Genomic DNA, 17,958 nt, shown 5'->3' on the forward strand with positions numbered 1-17,958 from the left:
AAGTTTGGTTTAAGAAAGCCCAGAACTGTTGAATTATAAGCACACAAGAGAAGGAAAGAGGAAATGTGTGGGACGCATTCTAACAAATCATGGCAGAAAGGTTACCAATGTGGCACCCGCCAGAACTGCCTATGGTGCTCACAAAATATCTCAGTATATGTCTCCTCAAAAATCCACAATGCACTAAAGACTGTTTGTGCTTCCTGCTCAGTTCCTGACTGGTTTGGCTTATCCTACATTGAACATGCCCCCTCAGACATGCCCATATTTCAATGGATGCCAGGAATAGACACCCAACCTCCTTTATGTTCTGAACAGAGGAGAGATGATGAGAGCTTCTCTCTGTGAGTAATGTGGTGAATGATATTAAGTGGCTTTTTTCCTACTGATTTTTTTTGGGGGGTGGATGACTGCCTACACCTTTTTTGTGGTTCTGTGTCTTTTTCTGCTCTTCCGGACGTGGCAGCCATTTTGTGTTACACCATGGCCCTCAGAGCGGCCATTTTGTAACGGACAAACCGCGTCACTCCCTCAAAATTCCGTATGTGTCCGCTGGCCCCCTGAAATATACTCGGAGTCAAGAGTGGATTTCATGCTCTTTATTCAGCTCATAGTGGTGAGGAGGAATGGAAGTTTCCCCAGAATGTCTGCTTTATATACATTATTTACACAATGGGCCCCACGTGATTGGCTAATTCTGGGATTCTCCTGTAGGCCAATCAGGTTGCGGATTCACTTCCACCTGGAGCTGGATTGGGTGGCTCCTGTGTACCAATCAGACTGCTGCATTCTGGATCCTATTGTTCTAGGATCAATCAGACTGCTGCATTTTAGATCTTATTCAACTCAGTACATAACACCCCCAAAAAAGTTGCAGATCCCTGGATTATTTCTTCTGAACTGGTTAACATAATCTCTAAGAAAATGAGAATTAAAAACTAATGCTAAATGTATCAAGACTATAAGCAACTGAAAAAGTCTCCCTTTCGGTGTAGTTCTTTTCTCTTTATTCCTTTTCTGGCTAATCTGTCATAGGAACATAGGAAGCCCCTTTATGGTGCCAGACCATTGGGCCATTAGCTCTGTGTTGTTGACATTGATTGGCAGCAGCTCACCAGGATTTTGCAGGGGTCTTTCCCAGCCCTACCTAGAGATGCCAGGGATTGACAGCGAACACTCTCTTTTGTAACTGGCTTTTCTAACTGCTCTTAACAGACTTTAACTGCATTGGAACGCTCCTGTCAATCGCAAGCAGTTCACTGCCAATGCTAGGGCAGTACACATCCACCCCAAGTCATTTTTCGATGAGAAATTAAACGACTGACGTTTTTAAGATAACTGCAGTCAAGGATGGTGTGGTGCAAAAAACGAAATATCAAGAATTGGAATTTCTTAGTATTTAAAGAATTGCCATAAGCTAGGCACTTTGCTAGACTACAAAATGAGAGGGCAGAACTCTTATTTAGATAAATAAGCCCGAAGCATAGGCATTTAAAAGAATGGAAGATAGTCCAACATTTATAGATAATCAGCTGAAGAAAAGTCTCAGATGAAAGTGTAAAAATATATTTTTCAAGTACTTCCAACCGTTGTCAGATATACTTTTTCTTTCCCTTCCATCTATTACCCCTTTTAATTATTTCACTTCTCCCACATGCCTTTGCTGGCCCTTTTACACCAATGAATCTCCTTCCCGAACCTTGTTAGCACTACGTTTACACAGAGGTAATACCATAAAATGTCCCTCAGACCAGATGTTTGTTTGCCAGCTGTAAATTTGTTTTGCTTGTGTGGCAGGAGACATGTATATAGGATAAAATCAAATGCAAAATTACAATAATGTTTCCATCAGTGCAAGGATTTCTGATTGTGCAACAGAACATCTCTCCTTCCCCCACATCTGTTCTAAGGGTTCCTCCAACCCCCCCCCCCCCAGATCCTATTTCAGAAGGGTACAGGGCATGTGGGGAGAAAGTCCAACTGTACAAGCAGAAATCTTTGCACTGATGGGACTCCTTAGTAGGATATGTCCTACAGAATCTACTTTTTACTAGATGTTGACAAAATTCCACCAGGTGCCAATCACAAATCCTGAAATGGGATGGTAGACACCAAATCATTTCCATTGACCTTTGCAATCCATGGAACAGGTTTGGTGGTTGTTGTTGCTGTTTAGTCGTTTAGTCGTGTCTGACTCTTCATGACCCCATGGACCAGAGCACGCCAGGCACTCCTGTCTTCCACTGACTCCCACAGTTTGGTCAAACTCATGCTGGTAGCTTCGAGAAGACTGTCCAAACATCTCATCCTCTGTCGTCCCCTTCTCCTTATGCCCTCCATCTTTCCCAACATCAGGGTCTTTTCCAGGGAGTCCTCTCTTCTCATGAGGTGGCCAAAATATTGGAGCCTCAGCTTCAGGATCTGTCCTTCCAGTGAGCATTCAGGGCTGATTTCCTTCAGAATGGAGAGGTTTGATCTTCTTGCAGTCCATGGGACTCTCAAGAGTCTCCTCCAGCACCATAATTCAAAAGCATCAATTCTTCGGCGATCAGCCTTTTTTCTGGTCCAGCTCTCACTTCCATACATCACTACTGGGAAAACCATGGCTTTTACTATATGGACCTTTGTTGGCAAAGTGATGTCTGTACTTTTTAAGATGCTGTCTAGGTTTTTGACTACAGGTTTGGTAGTCACCCTAAAAGCAGGGAAAGGCTGGAACTCAGTGGTAGAGCACCTGCTTTGCATGAAGAAGGTCTCCGGTTCAATCCGTAGCATCTCCAGGTAAGACAGGGAATATCCTCTGTCTGAAACTGTGGAGAACTCTGCTGCCAATCAGTGTAGACAATACCAAGCCAAATGGCCCAACAGTCTGACACTTCCCTATGTTCCTAAGTCACAAAACGCGGATCAATAATTATGTCCCGCATTTGACAAAACAACACAAGAAACAATTAGGTTTCCACTTGGCTTTTAACAGTTAGGATTACATGGTAATTAAGGTTTAAATAAAACGAGGCAGAAGTTTTCTCTTAAAAAGGGGCTAACACATCTGCACTATCTTTTTTCCCTGCCAAGAAGAAATGAACTGCTATCTTCTTTTGCTTCTGAATAAATTTAGAAGCTTTCTGAAAAGATAAGTAAGTAATGGCAGACAGAAGAGAAAAACAAAACTATTACAAAGCGGCTTTTGTATATCTCCTCTATCACATGGAGTGTTTTTGCGTGGTATTAACTGTATTATTCGGCAGATTATGAAGCCAGCTCTGTTTGGCTAAAGAAACCAGAAGCATTTCTGTCCAGTATGTGTAGACTTTGGAATTTCCTCTTTGTAGCCAGTCATCAGAGGTTTTGTGTTTATTATCTTAAGCCAAAGTATGACAGGATCCAATCTGTATGCCTTTTTTGATGACAATTTACTTTGTTTGAAAAAGAAAGATGGCAGTTGCATTAATATGAAGCAGTTGCATTAATCGTATTTGACTATTATGCCCAATAAGTTGTATCTCAAGTGTATCCTATGACAACAAATTATGAAAACTACCTAAAATTAAACTCTAAGGACCAAACTGACCTCATCCTGTGTTAACAAATTCTAACATGCATCAAGTGCCATATTTCCACCAAGAAAGAAATGGTAGGTTTATCAAATCCAGCCACAAACAATAGAGTTTTGGCTGGCATCAAGTGATGGAGTCACAAGAAGATGCACAATTGATACCCAATGAAGTAAGTCTCCCCACAATTCCCATACTATGGCTTATTTTGCCAATATGAAAATCTTAATTATGGGAATCATGCGCACCTTCCGATGACATGCCTATGGAGCCGGGTGGACACTGCCTCAACTATTATTCCCCAAACTGGCAAAGCTGAAACAGTCCTATAGTTATTACACTCTTCTGGATCCAAGGAAATGCTGTTTCAAGCAAGGGTCAGAACACTACGTCTTTCAACCAGGCAGGCATCACCACTTCCTGCTTTGATGCACTGGTGCATTTACGGCAGCTTGTTAATCAAATTAGCTGGGCTAGACATGTTAATATAAGGCAAAAGGGACAGGAGTTTAATGTCAACCCTGCTCCAGCCAAGATGAGCTCTAAAATGAGCTTCTCCAAGCTGTGCTAGATCATATTCAGCCTGAGTTTCTCTCTATCTGCATGCAAGTCATTTTTCTTGTAGCTTATCTCATGGGAAACTTGTTCAACTGCTTGGCGAGGGGGCACCTAGAGGGAGGGATGGGTGAATCTATCAGTTTCAGGGTGTCTCCGTTTCTCATTTTTCCAATCCGCAGTTCAGTTCTGCACATTACCATGTCAGCTTGCAACTTTTTTAGAAAATAAAAGTCCTCCTAAATATCCATCAGTATTCTTGTGCATGTCTTTCATTAACATACACATCTTTATGCAATTTTGCATAAAAGACTCATTTTTTGCAAAGTGATTTCCCTTAATGTAATGCCTTTTATTGTATGTTATTTTTCACTTATATGTGCATTTTTATGTAGACTTTAACCAAGTGCATGCATTTTTTGTGCATGTTAACTGGCTGGAAAACTACACTGCAAAATTCAGAGAAGTGTAAATGTAAAAGGACGGCTGTGCTGCAAAGTATTGTTTCAGGAAGTGTAAATTATGTGGGTTCGCCTTTAAATGTGAACTGAAACAAATTTCTACTGTCCTTACCTGGGAGCAACAGTGTCAAGAAATTGGGACAGGGCTCTTCATCCCACTGGTTAAGTGGCAAAGTGACCGGAAAACATGTAAACACAGTCAACTCTACTGATTCTAGGATGGGATGTTGAAGCTCTTGGTGATGCTTCCAGTGCCCTCCTTCTCAAACACTGGCAAAGCAGGCAAAAGTACACTGCTGTGCTTGAGAAGAGAGGAAATTATTAAACTCACGCTTCTTCTTTTGCTCTCTTCCTCTATTTCAGCAGTACTGTTGCTTTCCACGAGCCTAAAGTTCACACTGTCCATTTGCTATCTATGTATAACCTTTCTCCCTTGCTTCTCCCTATCACTGAAGCTCTGCCTTCTGGTACCCATCTGGCTCCTTCTGTTGGTCTGTTTTAAATGTCTGATAAAAAACCTGAGCTCAGTCTGGTATTCTGAAACAGAACTCCTGGCTGGTGATTTTCCTCCATTCCTCTTCCCTTGTTTATCTAGCTACTTACATAGATCGTAAGCCTAAAGGCAAGGCCTGTATCTCCTGCCCCTCCCCTTCTTCTTCTTCTTCTTCTTTAAACACTGTGCTCACACCTTATTCTGGAAGTAATAATTATTTTTAAAAGGACCTGGGAAAAGGTGTCTAGCCCTGCACTGCTGGCTCGGGTCCAGAAGGATCTGGCACGAAGCCTGAAATCCAGAATTTTAATGACAATGACAAATCCCTAATGAATATCAAGTTCACTTTCCAGTGACTGACTGCCTTATGGACTGCTCATCTCTCCAGATTATTTCCAGAATAGAAAATTTAACAAGGAATCAATCTGGCGCTGGCAAAGCAGTCTGCCTTCACTGACAAGCTTTTGACAGGCTTCACTCACTCAGAAAACTGCCTCTGCTGTCTGTCTGTAAGTGAACAAGTTTATGAGAGGGTGATTTCAACCAGAGATTTTAGAAGCCAGCTGCTTAGGAAAAGTGGGTGGCCTTTTGCCCTCCTTCAAAACAGCAGAACCATGGAAATCAGCATTCAATGCACCTGCATATTTTCAATGCATTTTAGCTGCTGATTAAATTGCTCTGCATCCTAACATTACCTTTCCTCCAAACAGCTTGGGGGGCATGCATGGTTGCCCCTCCTTTTTTATTCTCACAACAAGCCTGTAAAGTAGATGGTGACATTTCAGATCTGCTTTCCTCCCCCCCCCACCCCCCACCCAAATAAAAGCAGCTAGGCTTCATTCATGAGCCAAGAGCCTAAGGGCTGTGCGTGCACGCACATTAGTTTTAGGGTTTCATGTCTGCCGTTTGAAACCTACTTTGAGAATCATTTGATCGAAAAGAGGATGTAAATCTTCAAATTAAATACATACAATATTGTTTAAATGCATGGATAATGTCACACGTAGTTTGGCCCTGAAATGTTGCACTTCTCTGAACTGACCATTAATTTAACTTGCACACTGTGTTTTCATTAGGAACGTTTTCTCAGGATTGGCTGGGTGAGATTCAAACCAGGATTCCTTGGCTTGTGCAGTGATGCCCTTTGTGGTGAGCCATAGATGCAGGAGCAAGAATGGGCAGCATGGTCCTTTTGAGTCCAAGCATGCTGCATCCCGCCCAGGTAGGTCATCTGTTAGACCTAGACTTTTTATAAATCCTTCTGGGTTAAGGCTGGGGCTTTGCTTGGATCAACAACCATATTCTAGCCTTGCTTACACAGCTCTGTCATCTTGCTCCAGGTACCTGCCTGTCACCTAGGTCTGCTCTCTTGCCTATCTTCTCTACTTTCCAGTCTGCCAGCTTCCTTAACAGCTTTCCTGCCTTCATCCTGGTTTTAACTTCCCTTCAGATAGTCTTCCCTATAACAGCTTTTATGCTGGTCCACCTGTGGAACTTCTTCAGAACATCATTCAACTCCAGTCTCAATCCTGCAGGACTGGCACTTCCTCTCCCCCTGCGCAAAACTACTAAGATCCAGCATTCGCAACCAAGGATATATTAGGCAACATCGTTTTTTAAGATACCTTGAAGTCGTAAGTGGCATCAGGGTTTTCGTCACAGGCTATAACCTCGGGGGCCATCCAGTATGGAGTTCCGATGAATGTATTTCTTCTGCCAACTGTTCTGTCAAGCTGAGCACTGACTCCGAAATCCACTGGGAATCAAAGCAACGACAACAGGAGAGCTTTAATGAGGCATAAACATGGCTTGATTTATGCGAGGCAATGAAAGGACATACAAGTCATGTTAAATGACAAGAGGATGGTGCCCCCCCGCCATGAACTAGGCAAAGTTCATGGGGAGCGCCATTCATTTTGAAGATCAGAGCATTCCCTTCCTTTAAAAAGGACTGGAGCCCAAGGAAAGTTCAACCCACAGAATGTTCTCCCTTGTATTCGGTGGGTTTGGACTCAAGTCATTGCGGGCCACTTGCCTGAGAGTTGATCTTCAAGCTGAGATTTCTGAGAACAAGGTGCTACCACATCTATTTTCGGAAGAGCTCCTATCTAGAGCTAAGGCTTTCGAGTTCTTCTTGGCCCAACACAATCAGGAAAAATGTCCACTCAGACACTGCTTAATCCCCAGTGCTGCTCTGAGTGTTCCAGTGTTCCTAGACCAGCAGCCTACAGGCACTAATCACCTTTTAGCCAAATATCTAAACGGTGTCACTTTACTTTTAATTGATTTTTATGGTGAGCTCTTTCAGCTGTACAGCACAAGTGAGTTGGACTAGACCGGCAAAAGGAACGCTGCTAGCCTCTCCCAATTATTTCCCACTCCTGCTTCTCCCTGGCCACATCCCCTCAAGGACCAGCTGAAACCGAGGTCTCGAGCTCGTTAAACAAGCGGATCTTTGTAGCCAGAGTTGTTTACATGCTGATCCCCTGCCCAAGTCCACATAGTTCCTCAGGGACTTGAAAAGAAGGACGGTTGATTTGCATGGAAATGATTTGCAGGGCTGGAGAGTAGGAAAGTGTTTCTAAGAGAGGCAGGGACAGCTGTGAGGGATTAATAGCCATCTTGAGTGGGGTTAAAAAAAAAGAAAAAGCTAAACCTTGACCACTGATATCCCTAGCCAGAATCTCTTCATTTTACAAATTTTTAGCAGAAGCTGCCAATTATTTTTTTCCAGGGTTTACTCTGTGACTGTTAAGAAACTTAAAATAAGGGAAGTCACAGTTTTTAGCTCTCATCGCCTGCTTATGGTTCCACATGGTTCTGCATTCCAAAACGTGATCATGGCATGCAGATTCCTGGACCTTCTTTTCAAATTCCTTACAGGCCAGTGCTTAGCTCTACTTCTTAGAGGAGCTCTTGACTTTGGTATTAACAACCGAGTCCTTCTAAGGTGAGGACCAGCTAAGACTTTTCAGAAAAGCCTGATTCCATGCTTCCCTGCAATTTCCCACTGGTTGGGAGGGGTGGGAATTCTTACCTAGTTTAACTTCTGCGTTTTCTGTCAGCAAAACGTTTTGTCCTTTAATATCTCGATGGATTACTTTATGTTGGTGGAGATGGCTTAAACCCTAGAGGAGTCAAAAAAAGAGAAAGCCATCATTACATTTCAACTTTCTTTTAGCCATCCATCGACAGCTGGGGTCAAACGCAAGCCTACATTACAAGGGGGTGGGCAAATATCACATTAGGGGATGGAGTCGAAGTGGTCCCCCAAAATGCCATTTAGTTATTTGTTACTTTTCATGTCTACAGGTGCTTTGCCAATAACCTTTCTCTCTCTCTCTCTTTCTCTCTTTACAGAGATTTTTAAGCTTCCTTGAATTGGCTGGGAGCAGCTTCAGTCAGCTATCAGTCAGACCACCCTATTTTCCCAGAGTGCATCAGCTGGAATAATGTTGCATCATGACATACCATTGGTTCCAGACAGTGCTTTTTTCCTTAAAAAATATTCAGGGGTACTCTCATTTTCCTACTCATATTGAAATACTGCCCCTCAATGAGGCCAAACTTAGATTCACGAAATGTTTAGGGGTATGCGTACCCCTGTGCCCCTCCCCCCAAAAGTACTGGTTCCAGATACAGTGGTACCTCGGGTTAAGTACTTAATTCGTTCCGGAGGTCCGTTCTTAACCTGAAACTGTTCTTAACCTGAAGCACCACTTTAGCTAATGGGGCCTCCTGCTGCCACCACGCAACCGGAGCACGATTTCTGTTCTTATCCTGAAGCAAAGTTCTTAACCTGAAGCACTATTTCTGGATTAGCGGAGTCTGTAACCTGAAGCGTATGTAACCTGAAGCGTATGTAACCCGAGGTACCACTGTACACTGCTTGCAGGGGAGGCAAAATGGGGTGGGAGATGGGTAACTGTTTCTAGCCACACACCAAATCATTTTAAACTTCCATTGTTTCTATGGGGGAAAATGCAATCAAATTTTAGCTATTTTTCAAGGAAGCCACTCATGATCCTAACAACAAACACTTGCTTCTTCTTGCTAGTTTCAGTATCAATAAACTGCAATTCCAGATTCTATGATGTATCGATGAAATAAACGCTCAGGGAAGTGAGGAGAAATCTGCCACAGCCACACAAATTACTACGTAGCTTGAACGCGACCCTAATCTAATCATAGCTCATATTAAAAGCTTGTCTTGAGAGCTAGAAGTAAAATAGCTTGCCTTTGTACCTTTTTATTAGGTCATTAATTCTTCTCATTTTTCGTAGGCTCCATTTTTATTTCACACATCCACGTTGGAGGGTTTGAAAAATAATATCCACCTAAATTGCAATTCTAGTAAAGTATGGTTTGCTTTCATGGCTATATACATATCTACTTTAGATTTCACATTAGCATTCATATGTTCAAAATGAAAAAATATTTCCACTGTCTACTTGCAGCATTTATGAGTTGTTTTATTCGTATTTCACCAGGGCTGCATTTTTGAAAAATAGGGATGCAGAAATCTGGCTGTGCTGTTACCTAAGAGGTTTCCCTGTAATTTATTCTCTGGATTCTAGGGTTAAATTTGTGCTCTTTAACAGCATGTGAGCCTATGAGGACACCTTATAAAAAAAATCAGAACACTGGTCTGTCTAAGCCAGGGGTCAGCAAACTTTTCCAGCAGGGGGCCGGTCTACTGTCCCTCAGACCTTGTGGGGGGCCGGACTATATTTTGAAAAAAAATTAAAAATGAATGAATTCCTATGCCCCACAAATAACCCAGAGATGCATCTTAAATAAAAGCACACATTCTACTCATGTAAAAACACGCTGATTCCCGGACTGCCCGAAGGCCGGATTTAGAAGGCAACTGGGCCGCATCCGGCCCCCGGGCCTTAGGTTGCCTAACCATGGACTAGTGAACCCTTGTGGTCCCTTCTAACTCTATGATTCTGTGATTCTCCAAGTCTACTTCTGCCTGTTCTGACTGACAGCAGCTTTGCAAGGTTTCAGTCCGAGACCTTTGCTATTCCCACTTGGGACCTCATATAGCCACACAAACATGCCCCTTGAACACGCAACAAATGGCAATTTGGGTTTTCTGCAAAATGTAGTTTGCTCCGATTCAGCAGTAAAGAGTGGGTTTTCATGGGGAAAGATCTGGAGCAAAAAAAGAGAGAGTGTGTGTGCTTGGACACAGGGCTTTAAAACACTGACTGTGCCTGGAAAGTGAGTAGGAAAAAGTGGATAAGCCCTAAGCTTTTCAGTCTTGGCTCCTTATGAAGTACATATATGGTATGAGGTGATTCAAGGTATAGGTATGTTGTATGGGTTGTTCGCTCTTTTGCAAACCATTTCTTTTTAATGTTTTGTTTTGAAGAGGCCCATAAAGGCTCTGCATTTTCTTCAGGGACAATTACAAATAAAGCAAGGTAAGAAGACCCAAAAGTCTCCTTATTAGTATATAGGATTTAACTGCACTGCCTCTTAACTCTGAAGAATGCTGGTTGGGAATATTTACTGTATTCATAGATTGCACGCCACTATTTTTACAAGCCTTCTGCTGATTAGGAGTGAGGAGGGGATGAAAACTTTTTTCTACATAAATGTTCTCAAATTAACTTCTCTTGGGATCCAAGCCTCACTGGGGGATTCCTCCTCCCCCCAAGCAGTCCCCACACCCCAGCTGACATTGTTCACAAGCTCTCTGCAACCTCTGATAGAGGCTTTTCGGGGTACAGGTGGTGACAAGGAGAAGATCCGAGAAGAAAACTCTGTAAGCTTCCTTGAGCTTCCTTGGATCTTAGGATCCAAGTCACTGCGCTTAAATTGAGGCCAGTCCGGATACAGAACTGATAAATATACAAAGGAGAGGTAGAGTATACACTCTCGCAAACACAAAGTGCCCTGGGTGGGGAGATAAGGCACAAAGCTGTAAAAATAATGAATTTAATCAACAATATTGATTAAGCGAGCCAGTCTCTTAAAGAGAATTCAGGGTCCCTAAACTGCTGGAAGCTGGCAATAAATACAGCAATTAATCTTTCGTGGTTTCAGAGGGAGAAAGGTGTGAAATTCTTTTGGAGGGAAACAGTTAATTGTTTATTATATTATCTTATATTATCTTATATTATCTTATCTTATCTTATCTTATATTATATTATATATTATATATTATATATTATATATTATATATTATATATTATATATTATATATTATATATTATATATTATATATTATATATTATATATTATTATATTTACATCATAACAACTACAACAATATTACCCACAAGGGAAAAACAACCACCTCCCTTTTTAAGCAGAGATTTGTCTTTTTGTTCACTTTGTTTATAGCAATGGACATTACATGTTGCACCGAAGAGATGCACCTTTCGGTTTGATATCCAGGAGGCAGCAGAGGCTAGATTTACCATGCCACTCATTCTTTGGTAACCTCCTGTTTAGATTACTGCAATGCATACGTCTGTAAAGATGGCCAAGAGGCATTTAATTCTCCCATATATTTCTCCCCATTTCCTCAGATCCAAGAAAGATGCCGCACACCATCATTCAAATCAGATGAGATTTGCTAGGATGAGGGACAGGGCCTTCTTTGTGAAGGCCCAACCTGCACTGTGGAACTCTTTGCCAAGCGATGCTCCTCACATCATCTCCCTAAAAGTAGTTGGCCAGACAATCATTTAAACTCTTTTGGCAAGAGGCGTTCACCACTGCTCTTCTATTTTGATTATTTTATTTGACTGTCTGTTTTAACGCTGAATCATGTAAATGACATGAATGTAACACCTGGTTTGAGCATCATGCCCTGTGCTGTTTTAGGTCAGAGTTTGTGCTGCCGCTGTTTACCTATTTGGGTTTTATATCCATTGTTGTAGTGGAGCGTTATGCCATGCCTTAGTTGCCATGCATCGTTTTGCATACTTATGGGCCAAGAGGAGGTTCATAAATATTATAGATTTAAAGAATAATAAATAATAGACAGAATCACTTGTGATTTTTCCTCAGGAAAATCCATCTCTATGGTCCATTCATGATGGAGTCTCCTGAAGCACTATCACTGGTGGTAAAAAAAAAACAGGAAGGAGAGATATCCATCTCTCACCCAACCTCTCTCTCTCTGTGGCACTCTTGGTTTATGAACAGACTGATATTATATCCTCAGAGTCCTGCGCAGTCAGAAACCTGATCCTGTCCTGCTGATTTCTGTTATCTAAATCCATGTAAGACAAGAGTGAACGGTTTCTGTTATCTGAGAGCAGCTTTGTTCCTTCTGCCCGGGGATCACATCCACAAGGGGGGGGGGGGACTGCATAGTCTTCTGACGGCCTTCACAACTTGAAACCCAACAAAGCAAACACAGCTTCCGGGTTTTGTTACAGGCTTTCTGACATGCCTGGCGGGTCACAGTCTATGCAAGCCTGGTCTAGCTGAGCCCCCTGCATAACCTGGGACCACCATGGGTTGAAATAACACAGTGCATTCTATTAAATGGTGGGCTCTTTGCCAACAGAATCCCAGGCCCTATGGTAAAAGTAACATAGGCACTGGGTTTGGAACACATGCAAGCTACGATTCAATGGCTTGGCCTCAACTACCCAATTATAATAATAATAATTTATTATTTATACCCCGCCCATCAGGCTGGGTTTCCTCAGCCACTCCAGGCGGCTCCCAACAGATTAATAATAAAGTGATAAAACATCAAAAATTTAAAACTTCACTAAACAGGGTGTCTTCTAAAAGTCAGATAGTTGTTTATTTCCTTGGCATCTGATGGAAGGGCATTCCACATGGCGGGCACCACTACCGAGAAGGCCCTCTGCCTGGTTCCCTGTAACCTCACTTCTCTCAGGGAGGGAACCGCCAGAAGGCCCTCGAAACTGGACCACAGTGTCCGGGCTAAACGATGGGGGTGGAGACGCTCCTTCAGGTATACTGGGCTGAGGCCATTTAGGGCTTTAAATGTCAGCACCAACATTTTGAATTGTGCTTGGAAACGTACTGGGAGCCAATGTAGGTCTTTCAGTACTGGTGTTACATGGTCTCAGCAGCCCACTCCCAGTTACCAGTCTAGCTGTGGCGTTTGGATTAGTTGTAGTTTCCAGGTCACCTTCAAAGGTATGGTGAGAATGTTAAGAAGCACCCTTTGGGTTTATATGTTCCTCTCTTCGATCCCCTTTTCGATGAGCATTCCACATTCCCTCTCTGTTCCGGAGATAGCCACTTCTGATCATGGCTTTAAATTGTTCCTTGGTGCTAATTACCGTTTAGCGAATATGTTGGTGCAGATGCAAACCTAACTGTAGTCACATTCAGAACAGAAAAAGGAATGAGGGATGTTATTCTGAAACACAAAGGGGGAAGAAAGTCCACATGGGAGTTCCCAAACTTTGGTTCAGAGACAGAGTATAGTTATGTCATAAGTCATAAGATCAGGTAATTTCCCTGTGCATGACACTGAGGCTTTGCAAACTGTGGGAGCTGCTGATTCAAAACAGAACTCACTTTACACATTATTATGGTGACACACGTCCCCAGATGCCTGCATTATCAGCCAACTGAAAAGATGGAGTTAGCTCATCTTTCAACATCCAAAACATGAGGCACTGGTGGAATGGTTCAACAGTCAGAACATGACTCACTGCTTGCGGACTATTTTAGGAAACTGACTTTCCAAGCTTGTAAATTTAAACCCTAGCCTGGGTAACTGTGGCTTCCTGAGACAGAAATGAGAAAAGTCAATACAATAGCTGATTAGCTGCAACGTCACTTGCCTTTCCTATCAAGTTGCTAAAGGACTGCAGCTGGGGGTGTTTACTGTAAATGAGCAAGTGCTTTGTCACCACCAGATACCAAGTGCTATTTGGGGAGTGTTTAGATCCCATTTTCATTTTCAGGGTGAACATTGCGCTGCTTCCTCTCTTTCGTACTACTGACTGAACCCTCTATGGAGCTAAAAGCATATTAGAAGCATCCACATTTGAGTCACGCGGATCACTCATGCACTCAAGTGAAGCATTTTAGTGTTTTGCTAGCTTGAGACTGCTAAGCATCTGTGACTGTGTTTTCATTATTGCTGATCTCACATGATGTTTGTCCTTGCAGAGTTGGGGCATTACCTGATTGATCCAACTGCAATGTGAAAACACTATGTAGATTAGGTGGATAAGGACTAAGTAACCTTTGGGCGGCAGCTGCTGTCTTCAAGGGTAAAGGAGTCACATATCCCAAGCTATAGAAGGAATTATTACAGTGAAGAGTTTCAACTTGCTATTTTAATAGCACAACCCTCCCCAAGCTGGTGCTTATCTGCTTAACGTGAATTGTGCCTTGGTTTGATTTGACTTTAAACAGGTTTGCTCCTTGGAGAAGGTTCCACCGCAAGACCTAGCCTGAGGACCACTTCAACCCATAGGTTATGTTCACACATAATGCTAATGAACCTAGGGATGTGTTGATGAAGGCAAATCACCCCAAACATCATCACACATGACCAAGTGCAACTGTGATTGACTGGGGATGTATAATGCAGTATTTTTATTTAACAGATTTCCCGCAGTAAGAGGAAATCTGAATTAAATGTAATTTTGATGACTCCATTGTCATGCAGATGGTATGAAAAACCCACATATATGAACAGCACAACTTCCACAATAAATTGCCATTTGAAATGCCCTAAAAATGCATTTTCTCTTTCCCCCCATTTTTTCTAAAAAGAAATTGAATATAATTTAGACACACCTTTGTTCCTATTAATATTAAAGAGGGAATTTTTTTTTCCTATGAAAGAAAGAACAGGCTTGAAAGTTGAGGGAGAAAGAAAGGCAACTGACCCTCACTCATTCATTATACATCATATCTAAGTGGCTATGAATCATTTATACCTACAGGCACCTACAAACTTCTCTTATGACTATCCACAAAACCTCAGGAGCCATCTTCCAGATTATGTCTCTTTTCTAAGCATTAAAAACCAGAGCAGGGACTTGGCACAGGCAGAATGTTGGTTCCATGGAAACTATGGTTTGCAAATCAGGAACTAGCTTTGGGATTCTGCACTCTCCCTGTTCCTCATTCACTTTTCCAGGGCAGGTTCCCACTCCTTCCCACTGCTTGCTGGAACCATGGTTTAGTGTTACATCCTCACAGAAACTGACCTCGCTTAACACTAGCCAAGACTGCTGTCTTAAACAAAATATGAAATTATCAGTACAGAGGTGACGCTAAACCACGGTTAAGTCTGTGAGTGAAAAGGGAAGAGCAGTAATTTGTGCTAGAGAGAGACAGCAGGCATTCCCAATCCTGGACCTAGGCAACATTTGCTGTCAATGACAGGCTGAAAGGCGGTTAAGCCCATTTTGGTCACGTACCCGTAAAATCTCCCTGCAGATGTAGGCAATCCACTCCTCCTTCAAAGTGTTCCCTTTTGTGTTCTTGATCAGATCAGTGACAGAGCCAGCACCACAAAACTCCATCACCAGCTGGCAAAGGAAACAAAAGTGCAATTATTATAATTAAACAGAAAGCATCCTCCGGGTTGCAATAACCCAGTGGAACACACTGCAGTTGGCAACAGGCAACACTGCTGAAAGAGAAAAGCAATCATTAAGTAATGGCAATCTTTCCACTTTCAAGTTTCCCTTGGCCTGGGAGGTTTGAAAATCTGGAAGAATACAAACAGGATGTCAGAACCGCCTTCTTGAGAAAAAGGGTATTTTTACTGGTTATATAATTTCTGCAACATTTTGGAGCATGCTGCACACTATACAATGCCAGTCTCATCCACCCCCCGCAACTTCAGGAGGTAGCAGATAATAAATATCCCCATTTAACAGATCAGGAACTGAAGCTGAAAGATAGGAGCACTCAGGTCTCCCGTTGAGCTAATGATTCACAATGGATTTGAATACAGATCTCTGAGATCTAATAGTTTCTATAAAAGCTTTAGAAACCAGCAGGGGTCAATGTCATTCCTTCCTTCTGTGTACATGTGAGAGTGCGAAGGGAGGTTGGGTTTTCTCTAAGGAAGAAAGAAGAATGATGTGTGGAGCATGAACAATCACATCAAGATCTAGAAGTAAGTTCCTGTTTCAGATTCCTTCTTACGCAAAAACTAAATTTGGTCTCTACTAGGAAGCCTGGCGTGCTCTGGTCCATGGGGTCACAAAGAGTCGGACACGACTAAACAACTAAACAACAACAACAACAACAACAGAAGCACCTGTGGCTCCTTGCAAAACGCCTCCTAAGAAGAAGGATAATTGGCCCCTTCCTTCCTGTATTTTCCCTGATAGGCCAAGGATATGTTTGTTTGAACTGACTTTTGGCTGCAATTTTGTCTGGCCTTGGATTCTGATTTTCCACAATGGGTTTTGATTCAAACGTTGTACAGTGGTGCCCCGCAAGACGAACGCCTCGCAAGACGGAAAACCCGCTAGACGAAAGGGTTTTCCGTTTTGGAGGCGCTTCGCAAAACGAATTTCCCTATGGGCTTGCTTCGCAAGACGAAAATGTCTTGCGAGTTCCTGTGGGGTTTTTTTCCTTCCCCCCCCTTTTTATAAGCCGCTAAGCCGCTTATCAGCTGATCTGCTAAGCCGATAAGCCGCTAAAAGCTGCTAATAGTGCTAATCCGATAAGCCGTCAATGGGCTTGCTTCGCAAGACGAAAAAACCGCTAGACGAAGAGAATCACGGAACGGATTCTTTTCGTCTTGCGAGGCACCACTGTATGTCACTTTGAGACACCTTTCTTGAAAACTGGCATACTTCTTTTAAAAGACATAGCTGTATAAATCTATGTTTTCCCACCAGCCAGTCAGAAAACAGGAATTTCTGAAAGTTTGCTCCAGATGCACAAAACAATCATTTATTGAACATTCTGACTGCAAAGACACAAGTATGCAACTACTAGGCTACGCAAAATAAGGGCTCACAGTATATTCAAGTGGCAGGCTGTGTGCATACACCTAACAATGTAATCCGACACACAGTTACGTGGGAGCAAGTCCCACTGAACTCAGTGGGGCTTACTTCTGAATAGATATGTGTAGGATTGCACCGTAAATTAATGCCCTGTTTCACTTTTTAAGAAGGCCAACAGTTATCATACATACACGACTCTCATCTTTTGCTGAAGCTATGTTCCAGGAATAGATTGTAAAGCTGAAATAGTGTATAGTCAAAACAACCCTTTAAAAACTGGAAAATGACCCGTAAAAAATCACACACGCTCTCCCAAGGCTACTCACTCTCTCCCTGCACCCCTGAGCACTCTCCAGGGCCGGATTTCCATGAAGAGAGGCCCTCGACTACTCCACTTGTGAGGAACCCTCCCAATCCCCCACTCTCACGACTAGAAAAAAATGGAAGAGTGCTATAAACAAAATTGAGTGAAGCCAAGGATGATGATGGGTATTAAATTTTTTGCAATTCACCATTTTCTCCTCTAAAGGACATAAGGTGTTATTGTTAAATACCATGGTGATTTTAAAAATGCATAAATGTTAAAATTAACACTGAAAAACTTTTGCAATGACTGAACTTTGTGAACCTTTTGTGGAATAAGCATTACTTTTTAGGAAAATGAAATTGTAATGTTCTTTTTTAAAAAACCCTTGAGTTTACAAATTATATTGCCTGGGAAGTCTAAACAATATGATCATGATTACCTGACAGTGTGGCACTTTTAGAATCTACTTCATGTTCTCATTAAACAGTCAGTTTTAAAATACGTATTAAGAAGGAAACTACAACCATCAAATAAAGTAAGACTACAAATGTTTTTTTTTTTCTAGCCTTCCTCATAGCAAAAATAATCCAAAACGTCGTCAAAATTTGTTTGTCACTTTCAAAAGGCAATTGGAGCAATTGGG

At 42.2% G+C, this 17,958-nt stretch overlaps 1 protein-coding gene and 1 long non-coding RNA gene across 13 annotated transcripts in view; one reads left to right on the plus strand and one right to left on the minus strand.

Moving 5' to 3' along the window:
* Nucleotides 1-17,958, minus strand: part of TNIK (TRAF2 and NCK interacting kinase) — a 291,721-nt gene that overhangs the window by 104,280 nt on the left and 169,483 nt on the right. For all 8 annotated transcript variants that reach the window (XR_013839361.1, XM_079977596.1, XM_079977594.1 and 5 more), the window contains exons 5-7: nt 15,458-15,568; nt 8,101-8,191; nt 6,689-6,819 (exon numbers count right to left, since the gene is read on the minus strand). Coding sequence is in view for 7 of the 8 variants with exons in the window: in XM_079977596.1 (XP_079833722.1) it covers nt 6,689-6,819; nt 8,101-8,191; nt 15,458-15,568 (333 nt within the window). In the remaining variant the exon portion in view is untranslated. The remainder of the gene's footprint in view (nt 1-6,688; nt 6,820-8,100; nt 8,192-15,457; nt 15,569-17,958) is intronic.
* On the plus strand, nt 516-16,469 carry LOC307217215. 5 transcript variants are annotated; one of them, XR_013839440.1, is made up of 5 exons: nt 516-616; nt 6,140-6,285; nt 10,444-10,495; nt 11,609-11,747; nt 16,221-16,469. It is a non-coding gene; the product is annotated as an uncharacterized lncRNA (long non-coding RNA). The 5 variants fall into 5 exon arrangements; XR_013839441.1 differs by lacking the exon at nt 16,221-16,469 and adding an exon at nt 14,442-15,319; XR_013839442.1 differs by lacking the exons at nt 11,609-11,747; nt 16,221-16,469 and adding an exon at nt 12,093-12,380.

The sequence above is a fragment of the Podarcis cretensis genome (assembly GCF_951804945.1).
Source record: "Podarcis cretensis genome assembly, chromosome: 5".
NCBI classification, from domain to species: Eukaryota; Metazoa; Chordata; class Lepidosauria; order Squamata; family Lacertidae; genus Podarcis; species Podarcis cretensis.